This window comes from Rhinoraja longicauda, chromosome 5 (genome assembly GCF_053455715.1).
Source record: "Rhinoraja longicauda isolate Sanriku21f chromosome 5, sRhiLon1.1, whole genome shotgun sequence".
Classification (NCBI taxonomy): domain Eukaryota; kingdom Metazoa; phylum Chordata; class Chondrichthyes; order Rajiformes; family Arhynchobatidae; genus Rhinoraja; species Rhinoraja longicauda.
In genome coordinates this window covers 20,008,777-20,027,715 of record NC_135957.1, presented here as the reverse complement: position 1 = coordinate 20,027,715, position 18,939 = coordinate 20,008,777, and the positions used below count along the sequence as shown (strand labels likewise).

Here is an 18,939-nt window from a genome sequence, read left to right as displayed (position 1 = left end):
GGACTGAGATGAGGAAAATCCTTTCCGCTCCGAGAGTTGTGAATCTGTGGAATTCTCTGCCATGGAAGGCAGTGGTGGCCAATTCACTGGATGTATTCAAGAGAGACTTAGATAATGCTCTTAGGGCTAACGGAATCAAGGGATATGGAGAGAAAGCAAGAACAGGGTACTGATTCTGGATGATCAGCCATGATCATATTGACTGGCGGTGCTGGCTGGAAGGGCCGAATGTCCTACTCTTGCACCAATTTTCTATGTTTCCAGATTACCATATTGTAATAAATAGCATCAAATTCATATAAGACTCATAAGAAAGAGCAATTACTAAAAAGGGAAAGAGAGGGGAAACTAATTCTGCCATTCATAGCATAAGCTATGGGCTATTACTTGGGCTATTTAATCAAATAATATCATGGGAGCTTATGTGTATGTATGGGGTGTCCATTAGGCAGGCATTCCATATCCAATTGTTATGGACATAGGTTGTCCTGGAAAATTTTAACATGTCCAATTCTTTGGGAGCAGCATCGGATGCATTAATATAAGCATTAGTTCAGTAAAAAAGTATATTTTACTTAATCTCTAAATGTAGAATTCAGGATTTACATCACTGGAACCTCCATGCTTGACAAGTTTCCACATGTTTTCTGAAACTATCATGATCATTGCTCACTTATTTTGGAATCTTTTTTTAATATCAATCTTTCATCTTTGACGCAGCTGCTGATTTCAGTTTTTGCAAATGCAAATTTTCACAAATAAGAAGTCAGGTGTCAGCTGTGGCCTGGCTGGTGACAGACTCATTTCTGGGTCATGTTGCAGGCTAAAATTCCTTTCCAGAAACTGTAGCACAACAAAAAACTTGTGACCAGTTAACTGCAGAAGGATTACTGAATTGTCAAGAGTACCATCCTATAGGCGAAATGTTAAATCATGCTTGCTCTCTCAGGTGGATGCAAGTGATCTCATGGCAGGATTTGGAAGAAGAGCAGGGAAGTGTCCTCAAGTGTCCTGGTTCAATATTTATCCTTCATCCAACACCACAAACACATGCTATAGAATAATATGGCGAAGGATGTTGACCAATTAGCTTTTTGAGTCCATGTCAAATCTTTTGATACCCATTTCATTAATCTTTCGCAGTTTTTTTCCTACATTCTATGATTATTTTATTTTCTTTGAATAATGCCACATAATTCTAACAGGGTATTATTTTACTCTTTAAGAATCAGATGAAATATCTGATAACAGTAAAGTTTGTAAATAGTTAAGCTTCCAAATTGCTCTTTATATTCGCCTTCGTTAAAATTGATTGGCATCCATTAAATAGAAGCACTGCTAAGTTATATGAAGAGTCTTCATCTTTATTGAGAAACAAACTACTCCCTAGGTGCTTCTCAACAATGTTAGATCATAAGGACATAAGAGCAAGGGTAGACCATTCAGCCCTTGGGACCATTCGACCATTCAATACTGTCATGGCAGATGTACATCAACACTATTTTCTTGCCTTATCCTCATCCTTTGATTCCTCAAATATCCAGAAATTTATAAATTGCACACTTGAAAACAATCAGTAATTGAGCACCCATGGTACAAAAATTCCAAAGTTCCACCATCCTCTGACTGAAGACATTTATCTTTATTCCAGTCTTAAATGGCCTACCCTTTAGTTTGAGTTTTGAGCTGTGGGTTTAGACTCCTCAGCCAGTGAAAATACTCTATCAATCCTTTAAAGCTCTCCAAACACTTTGTGCATTTCTGTGAAATTGATTCTTCTAAACTGTGGGGAATAGCAGTCTAGCCTACTGAACATGTCCTCATTTGACAGACCAGGAGCCAGTTTGACAAATCTTTGCTTCAGTCCCTTTATAGCAAGTATACTCATTTTACAAATAAGATGGCCCAAAACAGTCCATGTATTCCAGGTGTGATTTCACCGAGCAGTTATAAAATTCTGCTGTGATTATTTCACTTGTGTCAGATCCTCTTGCACTGAAGACCAAAGCACCTTGGAGTAAGCAAATAAAATCTGACACTAAAACACATAAGCAGTTTTAAGAAAAAAATGACAACGTTTGGTCTAAATGAGAATTTCTTAGGAGAGAGATGAAGAAATGCAGGCTGAGAATTGGAAGGGCATCAGAAGGAGACATGACTGCAGACTGAAATACTATGTGTCATGATGTCTGACAGGTCAGTTATAACAAGTGTATTCCAGTAAGTTATAACTTTTCCCCTGGAGGGCTGCTGCAGTTTGTTTCCTGGCAGTATGACTCATGGGAAGATTGACTCTACTGACAAGCAAAGTACTGTCTTTGGTCAAAATATTTACTGTCCCAATCCACACTGAAAAGGTATTCCACCTACACTGCAGTAAAACACTTAGTCCCGGTGTCAGCCTCGGAAACTGCTATCACTTTTTTAACCTGATACAGAAATTTTCTCAGAATTGCTGCACTGTTCTGTAGCAGAGCAAATGTACAAAAACAAATGCAAATTCAGAAAAATGTGCAAACTGCTTGAGGAATCAGTTCTGTTTCCTGACACGGCTGGTCTTTATCGGCTACGAGTTGATGCACATAGCTTAAGTCACGTCCATCTGACCAGCCCCACAGTATTGCCCTCGTATGGAAGCTCCTACCAAAACTGAACCTTTGTGGTCGGCAGTGAGGATGGTGGGTGGCAGGTTGCAGGAAGACTATTTCATTAATTCAACTTGTTTTCCGCAAAACAGTAGTTTTAAATGTAGCAATGCCAGTGGGAAATTAAGAAATTTAGAAATTAAGAATATGTTTCTATATACTCGCTGGAATTTAGAAGACTGAGGGGGGGATCTTATAGAAACATATAAAATTCTTAAGGGGTTGGAGAGGCTAGATGCGGGAAGATTGTTCCCGATGTTGGGGAAGTCCAGAACCCGGGGTCACAGCTTAAGGATAAGGGGGCAGTTTTTTAGGACCGAGATGAGAAAACATTTTTTCACACAGAGAGTGGTGAATCTGTGGAATTCTCTGCCACAGAAGGTAGTTGAGGCCAGTTCATTGGCTATATTTAAGAGGGAGTTAGATGTGGCCCTTGTGGCTAAAGGGATCAGCGGGTATGGAGAGAAGGCAGGTACGGGATACTGAGCTGGATGATCAGCCATGATCATATTGAATGGCGGTGCAGGCTCGAAGGGCCGAATGGCCTACTCCTGCAACTATTTTCTATGTTTCTAAGATATCTACCTGTTAAGGACTACTGCAGGAGACCCTTTATCATATGGACTGCAGTGTTTCAATAAGACTACTCATGAACACCATCTCAAGGTCAAGTATTGATATGATATTGAATGGTGACTGTGATGCATTCATCCCATAAAAAAAGTGAATCTATGTACAACGAGTTATCTAAGACTGGAGATAGCGTCTACGTCAAACACATCCATTGTTGCCGGCTATTGATACCACTCTACCAGCTAGTGTTTTGCTCTGTGTCGGCTGATATTTTGGCATTGAAATGCAAAAAATATGCTGGAAATTTGAAATAAACCAAAAGGATGCTGGAAATACTCTGGATGCCAGACAGCTTTTATGGGGAGAGAAACAGTTAACATTTCAAACATGTTTAAAGTTACAGAGATGGTGGGGGTGTGGTTTGTAGAGAGAACAAAGGGGGTGACTGATACCTTGGAGACAAGGAGGGACGGAATGGTACAAGTGGAGTAGTGATGGCTTCTTAATAATTGCTTATCTGTCTGGATGGAGGACGTGTTAATAGCAGAGGAGTGATTCACAAAGATAGGTGGAGGGACAGGTAGTGTTGAGAAAGCAGGGACTCTGCGAAAGGACTTGGACAAGTTGGGAGAGTGGGCTGAGAAGTGGCAAATGAAATACCGAGTAGCAAAGCGTGGAGTCATGCATTTTGGTAGTAGGAATAAAGGCGTAGACTATTTTCCAAAAGGGGAGAGAATTCAGAAATCGGAGGTGCAAAGGGACTTGGGCGTGCTGGTGCAGGATTTCCAAAAGGTAGATTTTCAAGTTGAATCGGTAGGAATGCAAATGCAATGCATTTGTTTCATTTGTTTCACAATGCATTTATTTCAAGAGGTCTCGAATTTCTTTATTCAGAGGTGCACGATTCTGTGGAATTCATTGGCACAAACAGCTGTGGAGGCCAAGTCAATGGATATTTTTAAGGTGGAGATTGACAGATTCTTGATTAGTAAGGGTGTCGGGGATTATGGGGTGAAGGCAGGAGAATGGGGCTGAGAAGGAAAGATAGTAGACTTGATGAGCTGAATGACCTAAATCTTCTCCTAGAACTTATGAACTTAAAATGAACGTAAAAATGAAATTGTGAGATACAATGACTGCAGTGGCCGGATATTTGAAATAAAGTGGAATCTAGGAAATGGTAAGTTAAGCAGCATCTGTGGAGAGAGAGAAAAATACCAACCAGAAAGGTTGGTTATCTGAAATTATTGTAATCAGTGTTAAGCCTCTGTAACAGGCAGAGCTCTAAGATGAAATGTGATCCATGAGCTTATTTGGTGGGATTTGTTGGAACAATGTAAGAGTCATTGGTGCTGGGTAGAGACTTGGAGGATTTATAGCTGATTATCTTATTGCACATGTGGACACACTCTGGAAAGAGTGATGCAATTAATTTACAGTGCAACAAACAAAATTTAGGTATGACCACAACACTGGCAACTTCTCCCAATTAAAGCAGTGCAATTTCTCCAGCAAGATGCAGTGAGTAACAATATTACATACTGCAAATGTGCATAAAATCAACCCTAGCTTCACACTGATAAAATAGTTCAAAGTAAGCAAGGTTTTGTGAAAGGGAGATCTTGCCTGACAAATCTGTTGGGATTATTTGAGGAAGTATTCATTCACAAAATGCTGGAGTAACTCAGCAGGTCAGGCAGCATCTCGGGAGAGAAGGAATGGGTGACGTTTCGGGTCGAGACCCTTCTTCAGAAGTAAATGAGAAGTATTTGAGGAAGTAAATGGCAGGATTGATAAAGGATAGTCAGTGAATGTTGTTTACTTGGATTTTCAGGAGGCCTTTGAGGCTGTTAAAGAAGATCAGAGCCCATGGTATCAGAGGGAAAATGCTAGGTTGGCTGGATGGCAGAAGGCAAAGAGTGGCAATAAAGGGGGCCTTTTCTTTCTGCAGGGGTCGGTGCTGGGGCCACTGCTCTTCACGTTGTATATCAATGATTTGGATTAGGGAATTGAAGGCTTTGTGGCCAAGTTTGCAGATGATACGATGGTAGATGGAGGGACAGATAGTGTAAAGAGGGCAGAGACTCTGCAGAAGGACTTGGATAGGTTGGGCGAATGGGTAAAAAAACAGCAAATGGAATATAGTGTAGCAAAGTGAGGATAAGAAAATAACTGCAGATGCTGGTACAAATCGATTTATTCACAAAATGCTGGAGTAACTCAGCAGGTCAGGCAGGTCATGCTGCCTGACCTGCTGAGTTACTCCAGCATTTTGTGAATAATGTAGCAAAGTGAGGAGTTGTGCATTTTGGAGTAGTAAGAATAAAGGCATAGACTCTTTTCTAAATGGGGATTCCTGAAAAGTTAATTTGAGAGTCAAATAGGTAGTAAGGAAGGCAAATGCAATGCTAGCATTTATTTCGAGAGGGCTAGCATATAGAAACAGGGATGCAAATGCTGAAACTACAAGACACTGATCAAACCACATTTGGAGTATTGTAAGATAAGAAAATAACTGCAGATGGTGGTACAAATCGAAGGTATTCACAAAATGCTGGAGTAACTCAGCAGGTCAGGCAGCATCTCGGGAGAGAAGGAATGGGTGGCGTTTCGGGTCGAGACCCTTCTTCAGACTGATGTCAGGGGTGGGACAAAGGAAGGATATAGGTGGAGACAGGAAGATAGAGGGAGATCTGGGAAGGAGGAGGGGAAGAGAGGGACAGAGGAACTATCTAAAGTTGGAGAAGTCGATGTTCATACCACTGGGCTGCAAGCTGCCCAGGCGAAATATGAGGTGCTGTTCCTGCAATTTCCGGTGGGCCTTTTGGGCCCCTTTTCTGAGGAAGGATGTGCTGGCATTGGAGAAGATCCAGCGGAGGTTTATGAGAATGATCCCTGGAATGATCGGGTTAATGTCGTGAGCGCTCGGTGGCACTGTGCCTGTATTCGCTGGAGTTTAGAAGGATGAGGGGGGGCCTTATTGAAACTGCCGAATAGTGAAAGGCCTGGATAGAGTGGATGTGGAGAGAATGTTTCCACTAGTGGGAGAGTCTAGGACCAGAGGGCATAGCCTCAGAATAAAAGGACGTACCTTTAGAAAGGAGATGAGGTGGAATTTCTTTAGTCAGAGTGACTGTGGAATTCTTTACCACAGACAGCTGTGGAGGCCAAGTCAATGGATACTTTTAAGGCAGAGATTGACAGATTCTTAATTCGTAAGGGTGTCAGTGGATATGGGGAGAAGGTAGGAGAATGGGGTTGAGAAGGAAAGATAGATCACCCATGATCGAATGGATGGGTCGAATGGCCTAATTCTGCTCTTGTAACCAATGAACTTATTAACAGTATTCATGGATGATTAAATTATTTGCATTCTGGCTGGAAATGGTGACACTGTATTCAGCCTTCAGTTATACCCTCTTTCAGCTGGTAAGCTGCTTTTTAAAATATTTGATAGCTCTGATTTGTCAACACAAATGTTTGTACTGAACTGGTTATTATTTTTATCTCAGCCATCTGCTGGTAAGGAAACCAAAAGCAGCCTAGAGCTAAGTAAACCAACTCTCAACTTTGCATGTCACTTCACATGCAATTATTATTCATAATTTCAATGCCACTGGCCATTTTTACGGGTACAGAGCTGGGGCAGGCAAAATAAATATCACGGATTAATCTATGGCATGTATCCAGAAATTTTGTTTCTCTGCCATTGGATAGAGTGGAACGGGGAGAGTTGGGATAATTGGGAGGGATAGGATTGGGGAGGAATGGGACGGTAAGTCATGGGAGGAGGAGGATAAGGGGATGGAAATGTGAGGGGGCGGGCGGGGGGATAGTTGAAAGAATGAAAGGGTGCAGATAGTGAGTGAAATTATGTGAGGGGCTGAATGAGTAGGGGTGGGAAATGGCAAAGAGTAGGAAGAGTGAGGTAAGCGGGAGGTTATGGGTTAAAAGGTGTGTGAGGAGGAGGGTCAGGGAAAAGAAGCGAGGGGAAGGATAATGAAGCAGGAGGGAGAAGAGTGAAAATGGAAGATGGGTCGAGAAAGAGTTTAAGGAGAGTGTAGAGCAGAAGAAGTGTAGGAGGTAGGGGAGGGAGAATGGGAGGGGAAGGCTAAGGAGATAGTGAGGGTAGAGAAAGGGATGGGTAGGGGATGAGTGCAAGATAGAGGGGATGTTGGGAAGGAAAAACAGGAGGTGCACCATAGAGTAAGGGTGAGAAAGTGGAAAGGGCGGGGAGAGCAAGATTGAAAGATGAAGAGTTGGAGGAGGCAGCGGTTTGGACCAGGAAGTTGGAGGCAAGTGCTTTTTCCCATCTACTCAAACACTAGGGACTATCCCAACTTTTAAGAAACATTTAAGAACATTTAAGAAACAGTTAGACAGGTACATGTAGAGGACATGTTTGGTGGGATATGGACCAAATGCTGGCAGGTGGGACTATTATAGCTGGGACATGTTGGCCAAATTGGGCTGAAGGGCCTGTTTCCACACTGTATCACTAGGACTCTATGACTTTCAATATCATTGTCTCAATTTCTCGTACATCTTCTCTCCCTTCCTTGGATCAATATTTTTCAATTCTTGGTATTTAAAAAAAATTGCTTGGCCTTATTGAAGAACATTTTACTGTAGATTAATTTGCATTTGTGTTAACTGTTGGATTAGCATGCTTTCATAAGAGTAAATGTTTCTTAAATGTGAAACACACCACTGGGAGATTAATGAAGACAAATTCTGTGTTGATTGTATACTGACTCCACATATATGTTGTGCAAGGAGAATCATATAATCATGAAAAGTTTCCATTGTTTCAAAGTGCTGCTATCAGTAGCTCACTTGCAACGAGTCATTGCCAATTTAGAACCATTAAATTGTACTAATGTAAGATTTATGTTTCATGTGCTGCTGAATACTAACTGATTATAGTGGCAAATCTTTGGATACATATGCTAGTATTTACACACAGAATCAACATCTTGGTTATTTCTTTATTTAGCATTGACAAGAAGATAGCAGCAATTTAAATCATGACAACTATACAAAGAATTATACAATTTATAGGATAATAGGTTACGTACCGTTTGCATTAACTTTATACAAAATGATCCACTTTGTTCCTATTCACTAAGTGACCATTTGCTATATAAATATTTTTTAGATTTTGTTTGCATTGTACCAACATCAAAATACAGGTTTTCTTTGTAAGAAATTAATCAAAGTTTATTGTCCCACATAGAGTGTAAACAATTTTTATTTAATATTCATGTTGTTTGTTTTGATTCTGTACAGGAGATATGTATCATCCGTTTCTGTCCAGTGACTGAGGAAGATCAGATAATGTACACTTCACTGTATGCATACTTCAACAGCAGGCAACGGTATGGAGTGGTAGCCAACAATGTGAAACAGGTTAAGGACATGTATCTTATTCCATTGGGCGCCGTGGAGAAAATTCCTTATCGGCTCTTACCATTTGAAGGGCCAGGTGAGTTTCCATAACTGGTAGTAGTTTTTCATTTTGCTTGTGTTGTAGAACATTAAATTTGATAATACTCCACTACTGGATATCAAACATATGTGATTTCAATTGCAGATAATGAATCCTTTATTTTTCTTGTATGGTGTCCTTCCCGCTACAGTTCACCAAGAGAACTTGGTATGATCTGTTTTCACCACTGGCAGTTGAAAATGTTTAGATTATTTTTATGGTTGAACAATTTTCAACAGTTGGAACTTGGTAACTCAAAATAAAAAAAGTTAGCATACTTTCATATAGCCTGATTTAGACAATAGACAATAGACAATAGACAATAGGTGCAGGAGTAGGCCATTCAGCCCTTCGAGCCAGCACCGCCATTCAATGCGATCATGGCTGATCACTATCAATCAGTACCCCGTTCCTGCCTTCTCCCCATACCCCCTCACTCCGCTATCCTTAAGAGCTCTATCCAGCTCTCTCTTGAAAGCATCCAACGAACTGGCCTCCACTGCCTTCTGAGGCAGAGAATTCCACACCTTCACCACCCTCTGACTGAAAAAGTTCTTCCTCATCTCCGTTCTAAATGGCCTACCCCTTATTCTCAAACTGTGGCCCCTTGTTCTGGACTCCCCCAACATTGGGAACATGTTATCTGCCTCTAATGTGTCCAATCCCCTAATTATCTTATATGTTTCAATAAGATCCCCCCTCATCCTTCTAAATTCCAGTGTATACAAGCCCAATCGCTCCAGCCTTTCAACATACGACAGTCCCGCCATTCCGGGAATTAATCTAGTGAACCTACGCTGCACGCCCTCCATAGCAAGAATATCCTTCCTCAAATTTGGAGACCAAAACTGCACACAGTACTCCAGGTGCGGTCTCACCAGGGCCCGGTACAACTGTAGAAGGACCTCTTTGCTCCTATACTCAACTCCTCTTGTTACGAAGGCCAACATTCCATTGGCTTTCTTCACTGCCTGCTGAACCTGCATGCTTCCTTTCATTGACTGATGCACTAGGACACCCAGATCTCGTTGAACTCCCCCTCCTCCTAACTTGACACCATTCAGATAATAATCTGCCTTTCTATTCTTACTTCCAAAGTGAATAACCTCACACTTATCTACATTAAACTGCATCTGCCATGTATCCGCCCACTCACACAACCTGTCCAGGTCACCCTGCAGCCTTATTGCATCTTCCTCACAATTCACACTACCCCCCAACTTAGTATCATCTGCAAATTTGCTAATGGTACTTTTAATCCCTTCGTCTAAGTCATTAATGTATATCGTAAATAGCTGGGGTCCCAGCACCGAACCTTGCGGTACCCCACTGGTCACTGCCTGCCATTCCGAAAGGGACCCATTTATCCCCACTCTTTGCTTTCTGTCTGTTAACCAATTTTCTATCCATGTCAGTACCCTACCCCCAATACCATGTGCCCTAATTTTGCCCACTAATCTCCTATGTGGGACCTTGTCGAAGGCTTTCTGAAAGTCGAGGTACACCACATCCACTGACTCTCCCTTGTCAATAGAGAAAGCACCCAAAACCCATGGCTGGTTGGATCATTATTTTGCTACTTAATCTGTTGACTGGACTCACTTCTGAATGTGTAACATTGATTAGAAATACTTTAAAACCCCATAGAAAGGAAGACTGTTTTTACTGGATTCATTTTCCTAGCCCCTTGATTATATTTAGTAACATAATGACTGTACTGTCTTCCTTGTACAAGTTGTGATCTCCTCCATCCGAAAAGCAATCAAAAACTGTCAGGGTTGGCTGAAACGTGCTTATCTTGGAAATAAGACTCAGTAAAATGTGTTTACTATAGCTTTGATTGTACCATTGAAATGAAAAGGGATGTTGGGTTGCTGTTGTTTAAATTAACTAAATTATTGCATCGTATGGGAGGCGCATTCCCAATCTCGTTGTACCCCTGTACAATGACAATACGATATATTGTAATTGTATTGTATTGTATCTATGATTAAGATGTTTCCTGATTGCATATTGAAATTAAAGTTCAATTACTATATTGAACGATTGAAGTCACAAATATAATTTTGGATTGGTGCCATATATTTGGATATCTATCAAGGTTCCAATGTTTTCTAGATATGTAACAGTAATGTCAGAGGTTTATTTGAAAAAATCACTGTCATTATGCTATAGCAATGTGTAACTTCCATTGCAGTATTGTAGTTTTTAAAACTATGGCTCATTTCAAATCCAAAATGCATGACTGAATTACTTAATAAAGATAGAACCTAAATATGGTGTCATTTCATTTTAAGCTATATAATTGATGTGCATCATGCATGGTTAAATAATGAGTTGCATTGTTGTGTTTTGATAAGTGAATGCAAGATTAAACTGTAATAACAAGCCATTTTTATCATTTTACAGGTCTGGAACTAGTTCGCAAGAACCTTCTCCTTGGATTGATCATTCGACAAAGAATGAAAAAATCATTTAGTGCTTCACCCTCTGAAGAAGTCTCGGAATCTGAGAAGCTGCCTACTAGTTTGCCTCAAGAAAAGAAAAGCAAACCAGAGAATGTGGAAGATGAAGGGGAAGTTGAAGAGGAAGAGGAAGAAGAAGAAGAAAATCAATTCTTTAATTCCTTCACTTCGGTGTTGCCTAAGTTTAGAAGTAAGCCCAAACAGTCCCCACCTGCAGAACCTCAGATTTTGAAAACACCACCTGCATCGCCAGCTGAGCCGATTCCTATCCTGTCCACAAAGCCATTGAGATTTCTTCCCGGAGTTTTGGTCGGTTGGGAAAACCAATCCACATCCCTTGAATTATCAAACCAACCACTGGATGACATTCTTCAGTGTCTTTTGGGAGATGCAGGTAAAGAAACTGAAGCAAAGCCTGTCTCCAGTACTGAGCCTGAATTAGGAGATGCTATGACCGATAAAAAATATTCAGATATGTCACAACCTGAAGAAACCACTGAAGATCCAAAGAGTGATAAAAATGCTTCACATGATCTTCCAGAGGAAAATGAGAAAGCAGATGTCGTAGAGGATGTCAAAGTTGCTGAAATGTCAAAGGGAACTGAAATCCTTACAACTCTCACACTGAAAGACAAGCCACCAGATGTTTCAACTGAAGTGTTTCTTTCCAGTCTTGCAGCTTTAAAATCACAGCCAAGTCAAAAAGAAGAGCACGAGAAACTTCGGCATCACTATAAAGTCAAAAAGGTAAAATTGGAAAACTCAAAAGAGAAAAATGAGACTTCTAGTGGTTCTGAAACTCAAACTGTGAGCCCCAAAGTTGAGTTAGCTCTATCTGAGCCCAATACAGAAGCAGAAGAGGTAGATCCTACACATGAAACTCTTGCGAACGTCTTGAAGGTTGTTAGTGCAAGCAGAGACCCAAGACAAGCAGCTGTACGAAAGCAACAAAGTGTTTCCACAATAAATAGGCCACCGGAGGACAATGCTGAGGAGCAGTGTTTGGAAAACAGAGAAGATAAATGTGAGAATGAGAGCTTAAACACAAAGGACCCAGAGGAAGTTGCAAAGAAATCCTTAAAAGAACACCAAGAAAAAACAGACCCAAAACAGGTTCCTGAAGAGACAATTGATTCACAAAGTGAACAGTCCAGTAAACAATTGCAGAAACCAACACCTTGTAGTACAGAGATTTCTCCGTCAATTGCTCAGAATATTTCAAAACCAGTATCAGAAACAGAATCTACAAGTTCTTCACATAAAGGTCAAACTGTTTCTGATACCGGAATGGTAGAAACACACACCATTGAAACCGTGCAATCAGTCCGAAGGGAAAATGTCCCATTACCTCCATTCCATGGGCCACGTACAGGTCCGCATTTTGAATTCTCTTCAAAAGCAGCGCCCACACACAACAAAACTCAGGTGTCGGCAGTGTCCACCTCATCACCAAACCGCGGCCCTTCAGCTGGCCCTGTACTGAGTGGAAACATCTTCCCTCCACCAATATCACAACTGCACAACTTTTCCCAAGTTCATCGTCATCCTTCTGGTTTTCCATTTCAGCGAACTTTGCCTGCTGCTAATTTCCAACCAGGGAATATGATGCCTTCATTCATGTCTGTACGGGGCCCACTACTCCACCCACCACCATTTAGCCTTCAAACTGATCCTCATTTGAGGTTTCATGCTCCAGATCTTGGTCCAGCACATGTCTTGGGCTCAAACCATATGATGCCTTGGCCACCACCAATTCCCTGTCCGCCGCGGCATCACCTGGGTCTTCTGCATCTTGCACACGGGCAAGTAATGCCACCTTTCACTTCCAACTGCCCAATTGATATTAACAGATTTGTACCAAGTTCAGGTGTACCACGGTTTCAATCTATCAAGGAGGATCACAGACAAGAAAGGCATCAGGATGATCTTTGGGATAGATATAGCCAAAGGTCAGAGCATAATCTTAGCAAGGAACATGGCAGTCATCATAGACATAGGCTTTATAGTGATTATCATCGAAGAAAAGATCGGCACAAAGAAAGGGAGAAGGACAAATACTGGGATCGAGGGTCTGAACGAGACAGGGACACATATAAAGACCGAGATAAAGGAAGAGAAAGAGAGAAGCGGCGAAGTCACGAGGACAGGCATAGAGATAAAGATCGCGACCGATATCGGGATCGTGAAAGGAGCCACGATGGTGTGGATTCGAGAAGAGAACGAAGCAAAGACAAAGATAAGAATAGGTCTGAAAATGAAGATCACGACAGTGACAAAGAGAGGGGAAAAGGAAAGAGCAAGGACAAGCACAGAGAGAAGGTTCATGAAAGAGAAAAAGACGGGGAACGGGATAAACACCACAGGGATAAGGACCATGATAAAAGGGACCACAGTGACAAAAGCAAAAGCAAGAAGCGGAGGATTTCCCAAGAGGCTACTTCTGATTAGCAACTGTACAGAACCAAAACATGCTAATTTGTGAACTTTGTCCTGATAATTTGAAAAAGTACCAATTGGTTTACCTGTACTTGTCAACTAGGATGCCAGTTAATATTGCAATGTTATGATGACATGATTCACTTGTGTGTTTCCTTGTACAACATACAGTATTTACAACCATGTCTTGCTGCTCTAAAATATTAATTAACAATACAAGAAGCTGGTAGTATAACTTTTTAAGTAATTTTATTACCTCTGATTATTAGCCAAACTGATAGTTCTAGCATGAGCTACTATACGTCAAATTTGAAAAGGATAAAATCCACAGCTTTTGCTGTTGTCCAGGTTCTTTCCTGAAATAATGTACGCTTTTTAGGCAATTTGCAGTGGCGCACACCTATGAATAATTACACAAAGGTATCATGTTCTTATTCAAACCAGTTGTGGTTGTACATTTCTGAAGTTTTATGTTGTACTTCTATTTCAATGTATTAATTTCATTTGCAAGAGTTGGCTGTTAACTATTGCACTGTTTCAATGTTTAAACAGGCAATCACTACAATGTAAGTGTTGTATTAAAGTTTTAGATAAAAAGGTGCATTGAAAATAAAACTATACATCCATCTATAGTTTGTGAAAATTGTCACATTGTTGCTCTTACCTGGCTATTCTCTTTGTTGCTTCAACATTGTAGACTATTGCTTGTATACTACCTTTTCTGTTAAATTCATCAATCTTTTTACTGAAGAATCTGTAAATATTTTAAATGATGTTTTCATTGTAAATGATTATAAAATGAATTTTCTCCACACAGTCGTGTTTTGGTTTCAATATAGTACAAGTGATTTATGTTGTATAGTAAACAATGTGAAAGTGTCAGCACTGATGATATATCACCATGGGAGATACCCCTGCTGGTTTTTGGTGGAAGGACAACCTTCGGCTACATTAGGAGATGTCATGTTGTATCTTAATAGAATGACTGGACACTGATAAAGTTAAAGCATTTCATTTCTTGCATTGGTGATGGTAACATGGTAAAGAAAGTGTCTCCAATAAATACAACCTCTTTCACTGTTTGATCAATATGTGTTTCAAATGAATAAATGATAACTTACCATTCAATTAAAAATTGAAAACATAATTCATCTAATAAAAGCATCCCTTAACAGCTCTGAGAATCTTATGCCAAGTTTAATTTGATATTTTATTATGTCTTGCAACACTGACTTACCAATCTCAGTTGATTATCACATTTTTTACTACAAAACACAGTGTCTCTCATGCGACAAATCGTAGCACTTTGTAAACAGTGGCATGAGTTTATAATTAACAATTATTTTGCCGACAAATTCGGTCCTAAACTATTTTCCATTAACTCTCCAAAGAGGATGTTGTAGTTTCTGCCTCAACATACCCTATATATCACTGCCTCAAGATAAAATTCTCTTAACCTCTACTCAATAAATCTATCTCTGCTTTAGTGGAAATAACCACAACATTTCAAATCTGTATCAAGTTCTCTTTTCCATCTTACATCTGGGTCACTCAATTCCATGTACTTTTTCTAGGTATTCGATGCGCCTTCCAGTACTCCAAATTATGCATGGTGCTCATGCAACACAAGTTCACAATTTATGATTAGAATAAAGCCACTCGGCCCATCGTGTCCACTCTGAAATTCAATCATGCCCGATTTCTGCCCCCTAATCCCATTTTCCTGCCTTCTCCCCGTAACCCTTCATACCTGTCCTAATCAAGAATTTGTCGATCTCTGCCTTAAAAATATCCACTGACTTGGCCTCCACAGTCCTCTGTGGCAATGAGAGTCACAGATTAAATAACCTCTGATTAAAGAGGTTCCTCCTCACCTCCATTCTAAAAGAGCGCCCTTTAATTTTGAGGCGATGACCTCTGGCCCTAGACTCCCACCAGTGGAAACATTCTTTCCACATCCACTCTATGCCTTTCATTATTCTGTAAGTTTCAGTAAGGTCCCCCCTCAACCTTCTAAACTCCAGTGAGTAGAGGCCCAGTGCTGTCAAACGCTCATCATATGCTACAGATTTATTATGGCTGCTTCCTTAAGTGTCACAGAGCTTGTCCATGCTGACCAAGTTGGCTCATGGCCCTCCTGTTCATATATCTGTCCAAATATCTTTTGAAAGTTGTCATTGTATCCGATTCTACCCCTTCCTTTGGCAGCTCTTTCCAAATAAGGACTACGCTCTTGAGTGAAAAAGTTTCTCCTTAGGTCCCTTTTAAATCTCTGCCCTCGCACCTTAAGACTCTGCCCTCTATTTTTAAAATTCTCTACCTTGGTAGAAAGACTGAGCATTTACTTTAGCCATACCCCTCGTGATCTTGTACACCTAAATAAGGTCACTCCTCAGCTTCCTAAGCTTCAATGAAATATGTCCTAGCATATCCAACCTCTGTATAACTCAAACTTGCAAATCCAGTTAACATCCTAATGAACATTTTCTGCAGCCTTTCCAACTTTATGACACCTTATTTTAACTAGGTGACCAGAACTGTGCAGAGTTTTCCAATGTGGTCTCACCAACAACTTATACAACTGCATCTTTTGTACATATTGCCCTTCCCAAAGAAGGCAAGCATTTTAAACGTCATCTTCACTATTTTGTCCATCTGACTTGCCACTTTTAGTGAATCATGCATCCGCACTCCCAGATCTCTGTTCTACAATGCTCTCCAGGGCTCTTAACATTTATTGTATAAGCCCTGCTTTGGTTAGACAAACTAAATTGCAAACTCACATTTGTCAGAGTTCAATTCCACTTTCCATTTGTTAGCCTAACTTCCTAACTGATCTAGATCATGGTGTAAACTTAGATAATCTTCCTCACTGTCTCATATACCACCAATTTTGGTGTCATCTTTTAATTTGCCAACAATGTTAACTACATTGCCATCCAAATCGTTAATGTAGTTAACAAACAACAGAGGACCCAGCACTGAACCCTGCGACACTCCACTGGTCACAGGCCTCCAATCAGAAAATCAACCTTCCGGAAACTCCCCTTTGACTCCTTCTCCAAGTCAAATTTGAATCCCAATTGGCAAGCTCACCTCGAATTCCATGCACACTAACGTTCCAAATTATCCTACCATGCGGGACCTTGTCAAAGGCCTCACTAAAGTCCATATAGGTAGCACCCGCTGCATGCCCTCATCAATCCTCTGTGACCTCTTCAAAAAAAACTAATCAGATGTGTGATTCCTTAACACTCAAAACCATGCCAGCTATCCTGAACCAGTCCGTACCTATCCAAATGCTGGTAGTTCCTACCCCTCAGAATTTCCTACCACAACTTTCTCACCACTGGCGTTAGGCTCACAGGCCAATAGTTCCTTGGCTTATCCTTGCTGCCCATCTTAAGTAGCGGTAAAATATCAGCCATATCCAATCTTCCAGAACTTTCCCTGGGGTTAAAGACAAAGCAAATATTTAGAAGTTTAAACATTTTAATGCCCATTTTGTAGTTTTCCCTAGCAATCTTCTCATTTTCACTTCTGGTGAAAGATTATCCACCTGAAGAGTTAACTGTTTATCCTTAATTTGTCATTGCTGTTAAATCTGTTTATGGCCATCTTTAAATCACCTGTTAATACTTAATTTAAAGCAGAACTGATAATAATTTATGGGCTGTATTAAGCCAATTGACAGTGGAGGTTCTGCAGTGCATCATCCTATAGTGGAACAACTAAACAAAGTCAAGCTGAAGAATAGAAGGCAGTGCGCCAGGCATCTCGAGCAGCCATTGAACCCACCAGGTAATAACCAAACACAACCCCAATTATCTGATTTGCATCACAGACACATAGGTTGCTATATTTTTGATCTATTAATATTTAACAGCACTTAAAAATCTTTGATTAGTTTTTATGTATATCAATCATATCAAAGCTGTGAGCTTGCGGTTGCCTCTCGGGACACCATTCTGGAGTGAAAGATTCGCCCTTGGCACATGGGAAAAGGACCACTTACCAGGACAGTCCTGGTGGCAGTATGGGTTTAGCTCATGAGTTTACACACAACGTCCTGACCTTCCTACAGCAAGATACTTCTGCTGTACTTATCCCGAACCAAACACTTTTGAACGTTTCCACATATTGTTTAATGTCTGAAGTGTGATCTGTTTATTAATTTACAGAAGGTATTACAAAACATGAAGCCTTTCTGACCATTGCAAAGAGCCAGTGCCAGCTTCATAACGATGTGCCTTCACACATCTTTTTAACACCCCATCAACTCTTATCTCTGATGTGTCAATTATCTCCAAAACTGCAAATCAAGGAAAAAATTCAAATTTTATATGTTGACCAAAGAAATTCTAAATTTATCGCTAATATGGCCAAAATATTAGGGCAATTTCCATTCAGCTATATTGGACAGTGTTTCATTCATAATGAAAGATATAACTTCCCTAGATAATTTGTATTATTCAAGATAGACTTAAGTGAGCTTGTTCATCTGTTAATGAATGGTTGAAGCAGAAATTTTAAAATACAAAGATATGAGATTTTATGTTTCACAATGTTACTGCAAACAGGTAACAAAAGAACAGAACTCTCATGAGCTCCAGTTCTTAGAATAGCACATGGAAATTGTTTATCTGTAGTTTGTTTTGGAACTTGTAAAACTGATTTAATTGTATGTACAGAGCATCCAGAAAGTATTCAGACCCATTCACTTTTTCCACATTTTGTTACGTTACAGCCTTATTTTAAAATGGATTTAAATCTTTTTTTTTAAATCATCAATCTACACACAATACCCCAGAATGAAGAAGCGAAAACAGGTGTTTAGAAATTTTTGCAGTAATTAAAAAAAGAAATAACTGAAATATCACATTTACATAAGTATTCAGACCCTTTGCTATGACAGACAAAATTGAGCTTAGTTTCATCCTGTTTCCATTGATTATCCTTGAGATGTTTCTACAACTTGATTGGAGTCCACCAGTGGTAAATTAAATTGATTGGACATGATTTGGGAAGGCATACCACTGTATATAAGGTCCCACAGTTGACAGTGCATGTCAGAGCAAAAACCAAGCCATGAAGACGAAGGAATTGTCCGTAGACCTCTGAGACAGGATTGTGTCGAGACAGATCTCGGGAAGGGTATAAAACAATTTCTGCAGCATTGCAGGTCCCGAAGAGCACAGTGGCCTCCGTCATTCTTAAATGGGAGAACTTTGGAACCACCAGGACTCTTCATAGAGCTGGCCGCCCGGCCAAACTGAGCAATCGGGGGAGAAGGGCCTTGTTCAGGGAGGTGACCAAGAACCCGATGGTCACT

At 40.4% G+C, this 18,939-nt stretch overlaps 1 protein-coding gene across 5 annotated transcripts in view; it reads left to right on the top strand.

Moving 5' to 3' along the window:
* Positions 1-14,744, top strand: part of phf3 (PHD finger protein 3) — a 97,075-nt gene extending 82,331 nt beyond the window's left edge. For 3 of the 5 annotated variants that reach the window (XM_078399009.1, XM_078399010.1, XM_078399011.1), the window contains 2 exons: positions 8,508-8,703; positions 11,116-14,741. In XM_078399009.1, coding sequence (XP_078255135.1) covers positions 8,508-8,703; positions 11,116-13,619 — 2,700 coding nt within the window. In that variant the 3' untranslated portion in view covers positions 13,620-14,741. Of the gene's footprint in view, positions 1-8,507; positions 8,704-11,115 lie in introns of all 5 variants that reach the window. The other 2 variants (XM_078399007.1, XM_078399008.1) reach the window with 1 other exon arrangement.
* The last annotated feature ends 4,195 nt before the right edge of the window (positions 14,745-18,939 follow it).